At 39.0% G+C, this 12,284-nt stretch overlaps 1 protein-coding gene across 1 annotated transcript in view; it reads left to right on the top strand.

Moving 5' to 3' along the window:
• LOC107088927 (protein ELFN1-like) overlaps positions 1 to 11,386 on the top strand; it is a 14,453-nt gene extending 3,067 nt beyond the window's left edge. Inside the window, exons 3-4 of the mRNA XM_015381396.1 lie at positions 4,476 to 4,642; positions 6,320 to 11,386. Coding sequence (XP_015236882.1) covers positions 4,476 to 4,642; positions 6,320 to 8,387 — 2,235 coding nt within the window. The 3' untranslated portion in view covers positions 8,388 to 11,386. The remainder of the gene's footprint in view (positions 1 to 4,475; positions 4,643 to 6,319) is intronic.
• Positions 11,387 to 12,284: the final 898 nt, after the last annotated feature.

Raw genomic sequence — 12,284 nt, 5'->3', positions numbered from 1 at the left:
GAGTAGAAATACCTTGGTGTTCACCTGATGAACAGGCTTGATTGGAGATGCAGTGCTTATGTCTGAGACGGCACGTCTTTAGGAAACTTAGGTCCTTCTGTGTTTGCAGCAAAATGCTACATCATATGCTGGGGTAACAGCATCAGAGCAAATGACTTAAAAAAGCTCAATAAGCTAATAAAGCAATATGTTTCTATCCTGGGAACCTCTCTCAAACCTATGGAGATTATTTCACAAAGAAGAATTCTTCATAAAATGAACCTTATGAATAACAGTGAGAGTCATCTTCAGAAAATTGTTAATCACAAACTGTGGCTGAGTATGAACATCCACCCTAAACCCCTCAATGACTATAGAACAGGGACTATATAGTGGACTTGATAGTAAACTCAGTTAACTAACCATTCAGACAGATGATCACTATTTTTCACTCTCACATGACTCTGGTAACCCCACACAGTGCCTGTACCATCTTTTTTCTTTTTCGCCCCCGAAACAAATCCCATAATGCTTTGCAAGAAGAGCTCTTGCAAAGCAGTCTGGAATATATCTGCTCGTCTACTGACCATGGTTGATCACTACTTTTCAAGGTGCATTGTGGGAAACATTGAGTTCACTACTTTTTTCATCCACCAGACATTCGGACACTCATAAAATGTTGTAAGCCCTATATATTGCTCTATATTAGGGCGAATGTTCGAACACATGTCTAGATCAAAGGTTTCTCTAGACCTGGCGCATAACACTAGAATCCCTCCTACCTACAGCTATAAACATACATACGTATTTGGTTTTTAGTTTAAATCCCCATGACGTGTTTTTTTTTTCCTGCATGAAGCTTGAAGGCTCTCTGGAGTATGACTCTGCGGATTCTCACACCAAACTACTACTACAGATAAAAATATTTTCTTTCTATATAGTCAGTAATACCGACATAAAAACTATAGAGACATGATCCAATTTAACACAGGTACAACACAGACAAAAACCAACTAAGCATGTACAATTTTTCTGATATATGTAAATGACTTTAAATCAAAAAGTTTAATTAGTGTGAGGAAACCAGGGTGGGCAATGGAAGAACATTCAAATTCCACTCAGAAAAAATAACCAGATGGTGATTTTCTATAAAGTGAGCCAACTACACAGCCGTTCCTCCCACCCAATGAAACCAATTTATTTTATCGGCAGCAGGCTGGAATTGTGACTGGGACATAAAACATTCTGGTGACAATGTTTGAATCAGCCATACAAAATGCTGCCCAGGCCCAGAAACACTTATACAGCCATTTTACAAATCATTAAGGTCTATTCTGCCAATGTTCACTTTAACTACAGGTCAAAAATTAAACTAAGAATTCTGAGAAAAAATTGTGAAACCTGAAATGTCCACATGGCTTGCTGAAGACCAAAGGTAATGATCCTGAATTTTCCAAAAAGGGATTGATGAAAAAAAGGATGGCATAGTTCCACAAAGAACATGCTGTTTTGATGAGGAATATTTTCACCGGCTCCACAAATTGTAGTCTTAAGTAAAAGTAGTGCTTCATAATACTATCACGGAAGTAATAGTTAAACGTAACCTAAAATATGACTCAAGCAAGAGTAAAACAATATTTAGTAAAAAAGTTAATCAAGTAATGAATAACTTATCTCGTTACTACCCATGATCATAACAGCAGATTTAATATTTTTGAGTTATAAAAATCAAAATCATCTTACAAAATAAATAGTTACAGTATGTTAGAGTATTTGAAATTATAGTATACTGTGTACTGAGTTATCACTCAACCTCAGCAGTAGGAAAATAACTAATAAGCCTTGAGTACAAAAAAAAGAAAATGTGTATCTCAATGGTGCATTTTTGTTTAAAACAAGCTTGTGTTTATTAAGTGAAGTTACAATGGATGGAGTTGCTAGAATGTTTACTCAAGTAAGGGTAGTGATACTTTATCATATTTTTACGGACAATCCTGTAAAACTACTCCTAAAAGTACACGTAAATGTAACTGAGTAAATGTAACTAATTACTACCCTCTGCCAACTACATGTACACAACAGCATAAAGAAACCTACATATACACTAGATTTCTGTCAAAAATTACATATTTTAAAAATTCATTTATTTCAGACATTAGGTTAAACAAGTAATAAAATGATGTAGATTCATGCGTTTATTTTAACTTGTTCTATTATAACTTATTGTTGAATTCCAACGATTAGTTTACTTTGACAATTTTTAGAGTTAAAAAGACACAATTAATTACTTTTAATGTAGCGATGTTATAATCAGGTTATGGCTGACTCAGTCATTCGGGAGACTGCTGACCTGTCAGTTCCCTCCCTCCACAAGGAGGGTCTGTCCATACTCTGCTAGAACAGAGACTTTTGTTCTTTTTCCAAAAATGGCACATTTTGTTTCTCTTTGGGAGTTCTCGAGCTTGTTTCTGAACACATCATTGAGGCAGACATTTTTTATCTAGCCAGAAACCTTAAGTAGAGTTGAAAGTGGCTTATATTCTAAGGGTTTCATAGAGTATCTGGCCATAATCAACTTTGCACAAGGTAATTGTTGAACAATTGTTAAACGCTTACTATTCACAGAGAACAGTAGGTTTAAACAACGGTATAAAAGGACCTGTGCACTGTTATCAAACACCAGTAATGGCTGCTAAAGCAAACATTTTTTCACAGGAATATTGCTTGAAAATTGGTTTTAAGGCACACCCAACAAGTTTGATTTACATCACACAATCATCTCTAAGTGTTTTAATGACATTTCTTTAGCAAACGATTTGCTAATGGTGCTCTTGGATCTCACGGCTAGAGCAACGGATGAAAACCAGAGCATAGGCTTTTCAGTGTAAAGTCCTACGTCTCTAAAATACTTTTTTTGTGTGAAGATTGGTAACTCTACCTCATCTTGTCCTGATGACAAGGCTTTATTCTTTGACTTTTTTAACCCTGTACCTTTTGCCAGTGGAAACTATTTTCCAATAAAAATGAATTTTATATTCCATTTAAAAGTCTGTATCCTAGACCAGGGAAGGATCTAGGATTCCAGGAGATCAGGGGCTTAGCCCTGAGGGTGAAGATGAGAGTGTAGACTTTCTGGTAAATCCCATTTTCAGAAATTTTTATCCCCTGCTATCAGCCAGATTCCATTCTCTTATATCACCATTGAAAAATTATAAATACACACTACCTGTTGGAAAGCTGTGTTTGGTGACTGACTTTTATTTCTGTCAGGCTTAAGTGACAGAAGTTGGAAAAATATTCTCTTGGCGTTGTAAAAAAAAAAACACAAACAGCTTTAAACCGACCTAGTCTATTTATTTATTTATTTTACAATTTTGCAAACAACAACTGCTGATTAAAGTGGATGTTACAACCATGACATGATTATATGAGTTGTTTTTACCGAGAAAAAAACAACTCATTCATTCAACCTAGCTTTAGTCAGCACCAATGAAAGTATCACTACCTACATTAACACCATGGTATCATTGTGCTTGACCAACCAAAAAACCGGCCTGACTTAAACTTTATAACATTTCAAAGACTTTTTGTCAGTATGAAACCTCAACAAAATGTTGCATAGACTTATTTTAGCAAGCAGGTTCTTGTATTATATTTAGAAATACTTCTAGAAAATATGAAAGATCCTCAGAAGAAAATATGTACATGGAAATGTATTCAATATTTAGAAAATACATAGCAGTGCAGAATGCAGTGTATGTTTGCATAGCATTGGGAATGTTGTGATTTTAAAGTAGTTGTGGGGGAAATGCATTGCATGTTGACAGTAATGATTATCATTGGGGCACATATGGATTTTCTTCTCCTCACCAGCATGGCCCTGTTGGATAGAAAGAACATCCCAGGAGTAAAGCAGTGCAGATAACACCATGTTGTCAAGTTTCAGGGCATACTTCCTTTATGATTTATTTATAAATTTATACCCTTAAAAGAAGACAGATCTAGACTGAAATACATTTCAATCTAGAACATAAATACGTTAATAAAATCATACTTGAAATAGTATTTTAACAGAATGAGCATGTATGAATTAAGGACAGGACACAGTTTTTGTGTGTGTTGGCCTTATATTCATTAAAGTAAAAGATGAAAACCCTTTCTGATTGTCCTACATTTTTGGAAACAGTGAAATCAAGATAAAAACAAGCACTTCATTTATGCATTTTCTAAATATCCTTTGTTTCACTAAGTGGAACAATAATGAGTCTTCAAGCTTTCACACCTACCCAAAATGCTGGAGCAATGCCAGAAGCGAAAATGAAAATGATCTTGTTAAATTTCAGTGCAGCACAGAGGCTTAGATCACAATGTGAAAAAGTAGCTGTTCTGAACTGTCAGCTGTTTGTTCTGTATGTTTGCAGCTTGTCGCGAGCAACGCCTGGCGCTGTCGGGCACTTCAGAGATTAGGATAATCCCACTTGTCTTTGTCTCACCAGGTTCTCCAGATGGGCTTTAACAAATTGCGAAACCTGACAGAGGGGATGCTGCGGGGCCTGGGCAAGCTGCAGTATCTCTACCTGCAAGCCAATCTCATCGAGACTGTTACACCCAACACCTTCTGGGAGTGTCCCAATTTGGAAAATATAGACCTCTCTATGAACAGGTACCTTGTGCAGCTTTGTTTGTAAATGACTAGCAGATGAAAGAATGCTGTAGCTGCACTGAAAAGCAGTAAGCAGAGAGAATGTCTTAAATGAGAACTATTTTTGATCAATTATTCAGTCAAATTGCCTGATGGATTTAAACATTACTTTGTACACACATGTTTTATTTTGGTTGAAAAAAATGCTGAAAAATGTAATGTTAACTGTAAGATTTTGACTTACAGTTATCAAAAAAATGGCAAACATTATTATTTTTTAGATATTAAATACATACAGATCTAATATAATCTTTTCGTTTAAACAAATCAATTCATTTGTTTAAATACTTTCATCTTTTAAGGCAACCACTGTTTTATAGGGCAAAACCATTCAAACTTTTCTTATAAGATTAGCCCTTACTTTTTAGTCGTTGCTAATTTACTGAGACTATTCTAATACATAGATTGACTGTTTAAAGAATTTATCAGTTTCCTGCTTCAGGGGAGGGGATGTTCAGAACCTCAAAACTTTTGTTTTTCTAACCATTGAAAACAACACACCTAAGAGGTTTCCAGTTGTAATGAAAACAAAACCTAAAGGAAACTGTATTCTATATGACATGACAAGAGATGGAGAGTAAGATTTAGACAGATGACAGGAAGACTGAACAAAGAACAGCAACTTTGATTTGTTTCATCATTTTGGGCTGTACTATTTCTCACTTTTATTGCATATGCTGGAATCAAAACTGTTGGTTGGTTTTTGTAGATCTCAGTGTTGTTTTAGTAATACTCGCCACACTTACTGCACTAATCACTAACATGAGAAGGTAAAATTGTTAAAATGTAATCCTGCATTTACTCCTCCCTCTGGTGTAGTGTATTGATCAGGGGGCTCATGCCCTTGGAGCACTACATGTTCCCTAGTTAGAATCCCCTAGAACCTCCACTGTGGATTCCTGATCAATTACATTGTGATATACAAAGCTGCAATGACAAATAAAAATACATTTTTTTTGTTATTACGTGTGGAAAATAATGAAATTGCTTTTAAATACTGTTTTATGTGTTACCTTGTAGTTTTTTGCAAAGCGGCAGATCAAATAAATTAAGCATTAGAAAACTTTACAAAAGTTGAAAACTGAATATCAGTCCTAAAAATTTCATTCGAATTGAATACTAGGTTGGTCTGAGGTTTGTTGGCTTGCATGTTAAACACATGCTTTGAAACTACAGAAACAAAAACTTTCAGAGAACTTATGCAACTCAATTTTTTTTCTTAGAAATCTTTTTGCTGCTTTTTTGTGTTTGGCTTATATCTGATCGGATTGTTACACTGCCTATATCTGATTATCATGTTTCATTTTGCAGGATGATTCTCATTAAATGTGACTCTTAAGGGACTGCAGACAAATATGATGCTCAGTATAACTAACCTTTAATGCAAGGACCCTATACTATAATTCCTATAATTCCTGTTCAAATCACATCTAAGAACTTTCTAATAGAACGTAATGTTGATTAAGGACATCAGATAACACAATACAAAAATAAATGGTTCTTTAGAACATGTGAAATGATTTTAGGTACATTTTGAGGAGAGATTTCAAGAGCTCTAAAGTAATTAAGTTTAACTGCATAAGTGCATCTATAATTGATATTGAACTTAAATTTTTATATCTGTATTTCCAACTCTAGGATCCAAGTTCTGGATGGAAATTTGTTCTCTGGACTCTCTAAGCTAACGACCTGTGAACTCTACACCAACCCCTTCAACTGCTCGTGCGAGCTTCTAGGTTTCCTGCGCTGGCTTGCTGTGTTCCCAAACAGAACCAGTGAACGGATGGTGTGTGACTCCCCTCAAGGATTCTCTGGCTACAACCTACTTAGCCAGAACCCTCGTATGCCAGCTCAACGAAACGCCCTGCATGTGCTTAATCTTGTATGCACAGACGATGGCAGTAGCGTGACACCCTTCTACATCTATGATTCCACCACTCAGCTGCCAGACTTTGCCTCCCCGTGTGGACTGGATGATTGTGCCTCCGGGACCGCTCCCGATGACGTGATAAGCCTTGGTCCCATTTTCCCAGATTCCAACCCAATCATAACAATAAAACAAGTTCAACATTCAAGTGCAGTCATAACGGTTCAGCTTCCCCATCCGTTTAAGAAAATGTTCATCCTGATGCTATATAACAACAGCTTCTTTACTGATATCCAACATCTGAACAAAAACAGTGAGGATATAGAGCTGAAGAATTTGAAACCTAACACAGACTACACATACTGTGTGGCTTCTATACGGAACTCCTTAAGGTTCAACCACACCTGTTTAACCATCTCTACTGGTCGAAAAGCTGGGGCTGAGAGAATACGAAATCCGTCATCTGCGACTCATTACATCATGACAATTTTGGGTTGTCTGTTTGGTATGCTACTCATTCTTGGCTTTGTCGTACACTGCCTGAGGAAAAAGAGGATCATGGAGGAGAAGGAGAGAAAGATGAGTAGAATCCAGAGGACTTTGATAGAACTCAAATATGGTGGGGAAGGGGATATAGAAGGAGGTGGTGGAGGATCTGTCTCACAAAAGCTTGCTGCAGGGGAAAGTCTGTCCAGAATGCCCTACCTGCCCCAGGGAGGCGAGATTGATCCGTACAAGCTTCAGGAAGTGATAGAAACTCCAGGACACAAGTCTGCCAAGCTGAACTACATGGAGGTCAGAGGCTCTGGCATCGAAAAGGAAAGGGAAAGAGAAAGAGAACGAGAAAGAGAAAGGGAGATGTCACCGCAAGCAAATCCCCAGGGCTCTGTAGCTGAGATCTCCACCATTGCTAAAGAAGTTGACAAAGTCAACCAGATAATTAACAACTGCATAGATGCTCTCAAATCTGAGTCTACATCCTTTCAGCAGGGAATAAAGTCCCCGACTGCAGGTGGAGGTGCTGTTTCAACTGAAGAGCCACAGTTGGTGCTTTTATCTGAGCAGGGAGAGAGGGGAGGTGAGTTCCTCTCTCCTGTCTACAAGGGAGGAAGAGGCGGAAGAGAGGACCGGTCAAGAAGTTATCACCCCTCTTTGCAACGACACCACAGCATGGAAACTCCTCCAACAACCAAACGGCCTAGTACCTCCTCCTCTCCTGGTTCTGCACGGAGCCCTCGCTCTTTCCGCTCAGAGGGAGGGTACCACTCATCAGAGTCCCGTTACATTGAAAGAGCCTCACCAGGAGAAAGGGGAGGAGATGCCATCCGTACAGTCAACCCAGCTGCAGCTATATTGCGTGCTGAAGCCCAGAGAATCCGTCAGTACAATGAACACCGCCACTCCTATCCAGGATCTCAACAGCATCTCCAAGAACTTCAGCACCATCCACAGATCCTGCAGGAGCTTCACCACCACCCAGGAGGTCGCAAACCTTCTGTGTTGGATCCCATTACTCTAAATAGGCAGGCTAAGCAGCGTGAGTTAACCTACTCCCAGCTGTCGCAGCATTACCCACTCTCACCCCAATACCACAACCTCAGTTATTGCTCAAGTCCTGAGGAAGATGAGGAGGAGGAAGGGCTCCTATGTACCCCAACTCTAGGGCTTTGGGAGAGGTTCAAAATGCACCGTAAGAGGCATCGGCAGGCATCCTTAGAAGATGAAGGATACGTGGCAGCCGGGCATGCTCTGAGGCGGAAGGTTCAGTTTGCCAAGGATGAAGATCTTCATGACATACTGGACTATTGGAAGGGTGTGTCTGCCCAACAGAAGGCTTAATCCCATATGTGAAGTTGCCAAACACATTGTACCTAAAAAAAGACTGCAATTACAACACACTGATATGTGGACATTATCATCAGACATGTAAATATACTCAAACAGCTTATGGCATTTACAAAAATGTACTTTGCACATACATGTTTACACACACAGACACAACACACATAGTTTACACAAACTAAGCCTTTTCCTCCCAAAACGGATGAGGACCAAACTAATATACGTATTATATTGAACAAAAATATGAATATATTATTGAAACTGAGATACTTTTTGTAATGTAATGGAAATTATAGCTCAGACTTATGTAGCTATTTGTAAGTTTTGAATGAAGAAAAGTAGAATTGACGTTAAGAATAGAAACTCCCTAAATGTTGTTGGAAAACCCATCTTGAACAACCAATGATGCTTTGGATCTTCCTTAAGTTTCTAAAAGCAGACTAAAACTTCACTAACAGAGCCTTATGTATTGCTTTCATGGGAAAGTTGAAGCTGCATTATGGAGTGTGATACACCAGATAAAGAGGCAGTAAAAAAAATAATGTACAGTACCATTCTGCAGTTTTCAAACACTCATCAGGGGAGTAAAAGTCATAGTAATCTTTGGCTTTTAATTATGTAGTTAGAATTTAATTTTGCTGGGAGGGATTATTATACAGCACGTAAGTTGACATGTTTAGTGCATTTTTTCTGATCCAGACAGTAACGAAAATCAACAAATGGGTTAAAATACTCAAAATGTAACAATCCATTGACATAATACCCCTGTACAAGGGGTATCTACCAATTTCAAGAGTAATTCTAATTTGATGTTTGACCGCACTTCTTGTAGGAAATGGTAGATATAGCAGCTGCACAATAGTAGTAAGATGACTAGTTTCATTAGCTGTGAAAATGTCTATGACAATATCACTTGCAACAATATCCACAGTGTCCTCACTTTATTACAACCATGCTTCTTTGTAACCGTTACCACCCTATGACCTGTGTTGGATTCCATAATGACTTAAAAGGACACTAGCTGTGAACGTATGAAACTCAGATAAAAAGCTATTTATTTTCAGCTTACCTTTGCAATATCAATGTTGAACACATTGATTTTCCAATGGTTATTTCCCATGATATATTGTACAACCCTTTTTAGTCATTTTAAATAGGTACTTTTGTATTACAACCCTAGTTTCCATCAAAATCCCTTATCAGGGATCAGGTTATTGTATCTGCACCAGTCCACCAGCTGCTCCACCTCATCTCTGTATGTCCAGTGTAGGTACCAGATCTGCTCGGCTGGTCAGATCTGCTCGGGGCCCTGCACCTCCCGATGACGTCACTATACATGATAACGTTTGATTAACGCTTGCATCACTATACAAAACATTGTGATTGGTCCAGACAACTTACTAACGTAAATATAACAGGATTGTAGGTTTTCCTTGAGAGCGGGATTGCAATTTGTAAACTGACAATTTTTTCTAAGGAATTTGCCCCCCGATGACGTCACTTTATGGCAACTCCACTCAAACAAACTACGGTCTGTTTTTGTAACGAATAATTTTAATTTTGTTAATTTACAGTGGTTTTGCACTTTCAGTATTTGACCAAATATCTATAATACATTAACTTGCAATGTAAATTACCTAAATAAAATAGATTTGTTACAAATACAGACCACAGGCACAATGTAGTTTGTTTGAGTGGAGCTGCCATATTATGACGTCATCGGGAGGTGTGGGGCTCCGAGCAGATCTGACCACCTGAGCAGATCTGATACCTACACTGGTCGTTTTGTCTGACCCATGCTGATTGAGGTCTGTCTGTGAGGAAGTCTAGCAGCCAATTACAGAGAGCTGTATTGAAGCCCAGCTGTTCCACTTTTCCTGTCAGATGCTGTGGGATGATGGTGTTGAAAGCTGAACTGAAGTCCAGGAACAGCATCCGCACGTGAGTGTTCTTCTTCTCCAGGCTCAGTTGAAGAGCAGAGCAGATGGCGTCCTCTGTGGCGTCCACTGGAGCGGGTCGAATGATGGCGGCAGAATGGAGACGATGTGTTTTTTAACCAGCCTTTTGAAGCACTTCATCATGATGGGAGTTAGTGCGACAGGCCGGTAATCATTGAATGAGCTGACCTGAGGCTTCTTTGGAAAAGGAATGATGGTGGCAGACTTAAAGCATGCTGGCACTACAGATTGGTCCAGCGAGGGGTTAAAAATGTCTGTGAGGACACCAGTCAGCTGGTCAGCACACTCCTTGTACACTCTCCCAGTTATCAGGGCCTGGGGCCTTCCTTGGGTTTGACCTTCCTCAGAGTTTTCCTCACTTCAACTACGTCAAGGTTTAGTGTCTCCTCCTGCTGGTGTGGAACGGCTTTCACTGCTGGAGTGCTGTTTAGTGCCTCAAACCTACCAAAGAAGTTGTTCAGTTCATTTAGGAAGTCAGTGTTTGCTCCATCTACCGGGGGGAGGGTGTGTTGTAGTCTGTGATTACCCAAATGCCTTTCCACATCCTCCTGGTGTTGCTGGCGTAGAGGAAAAGATCCTAGATCTTCTGGCTGGGGCTCTGCTTCGCTGATCTGATGGCACAGTTTAAGTTGGCACATGCTGTTCTCAGTGCATCTTTATCACCAGACTTGAAGGCTGAGTTCTGCTCTTTCATCGATTTCCGAACCTCTCTATTCATCCAGGGTCGTTGGTTGGCCCGGGTGGTGATGTTCTTTTTGATGCTGACATCTTCAATGCATTTGTTAATGTAGGGAGACACATTCATGGCATATTCATCTATATTTAATATGTTCTCATATGTTGCTGCAGCCTTGAAGATGTTTGAGTCAGAGTTTCTCCATGGTGCCCTCAGACCACACTTGGACCTCTTTAACTGTCGGTTCAGCCCTGATCAGCTGGGGCTTACATGCGGGGATTAGCATAACTGAAAGATGATCTAATGACCCGAGGTGGGCATGGGGGGCTGCTCTGAATGCATCTTTGATGTTAGAGTAAATCAGGTTTTCACCCCGAGTTGCAAGGTGCACATGTTGGTAAATATGAGGGAGCAGTCTTCAAGTCATCCTGATTAAAATCCCCAGCAATGATGAAAACACCCTCTGTTTGTGCAGATTGAAGCTCAGAGATATAGATATAGAGAGATAGAGCCTTCATGGCCTCTAGCATTGTCCGGTATTGCTGGATGCAGCCAAGACTCCGTCAGAATGATGGCGACGCAGTTACATATCTCCTTCTTCGAAGAGAGTTAAAGTCTGAGATTATCCATTTTGTATAAGAGGAAAACCACAGAGTGATGGAGGAACACAGGACAGCAGGAACCCCTGCTTTAAAGTTTTACTTTTGAGATGTTTGAGGATTTATAGTCTTTGCCAAGCCCTCTTTAAAACACTGCTAATGTGTTAGAACAATCTTAGGTGCCAAAAAACTGGTGCCTCTTAGTATATGCAAGTGATAGACACTGTGTTGTTGAAAGTGACATAGACACTGTGCTGATGAGGATGTTTTCTCTGAGTTCACCATCCCCAGTCTTAAACTGGTATCTGTGTCTGTTGATTTTACACATTTGAACTGTTATTCATTGAAAACATTGCCTAAAATTTTAGCCAGACCAATAAAAACATATTTCATAATTAAAGCAAAATATAGGAATTTGAGGTTATTAAAAAGATCCTGCTTTAAGGTTGTGATTTTCCGATGATACTTTTATACCATATACCTAAGCCTCCAGAAAATTCACCAAACTTCAAACATTTAAACCCCATTACTCTTTTTTTTAAACCTAACTATTAAAAAAGGCCAACAAATAATATGACCCTGATGAGTGTATGTGGACAAAATTTGGAAGATTTAAAACATCAAATAAAATGGTTCAGGATGGGCGACCAATCAGCAGTAA

This window comes from Cyprinodon variegatus, unplaced genomic scaffold (assembly GCF_000732505.1).
Source record: "Cyprinodon variegatus isolate N-32 unplaced genomic scaffold, C_variegatus-1.0 Scaffold233, whole genome shotgun sequence".
NCBI classification, from domain to species: Eukaryota; Metazoa; Chordata; class Actinopteri; order Cyprinodontiformes; family Cyprinodontidae; genus Cyprinodon; species Cyprinodon variegatus.
This window is presented reverse-complemented; position numbering and strand designations above follow the sequence as displayed.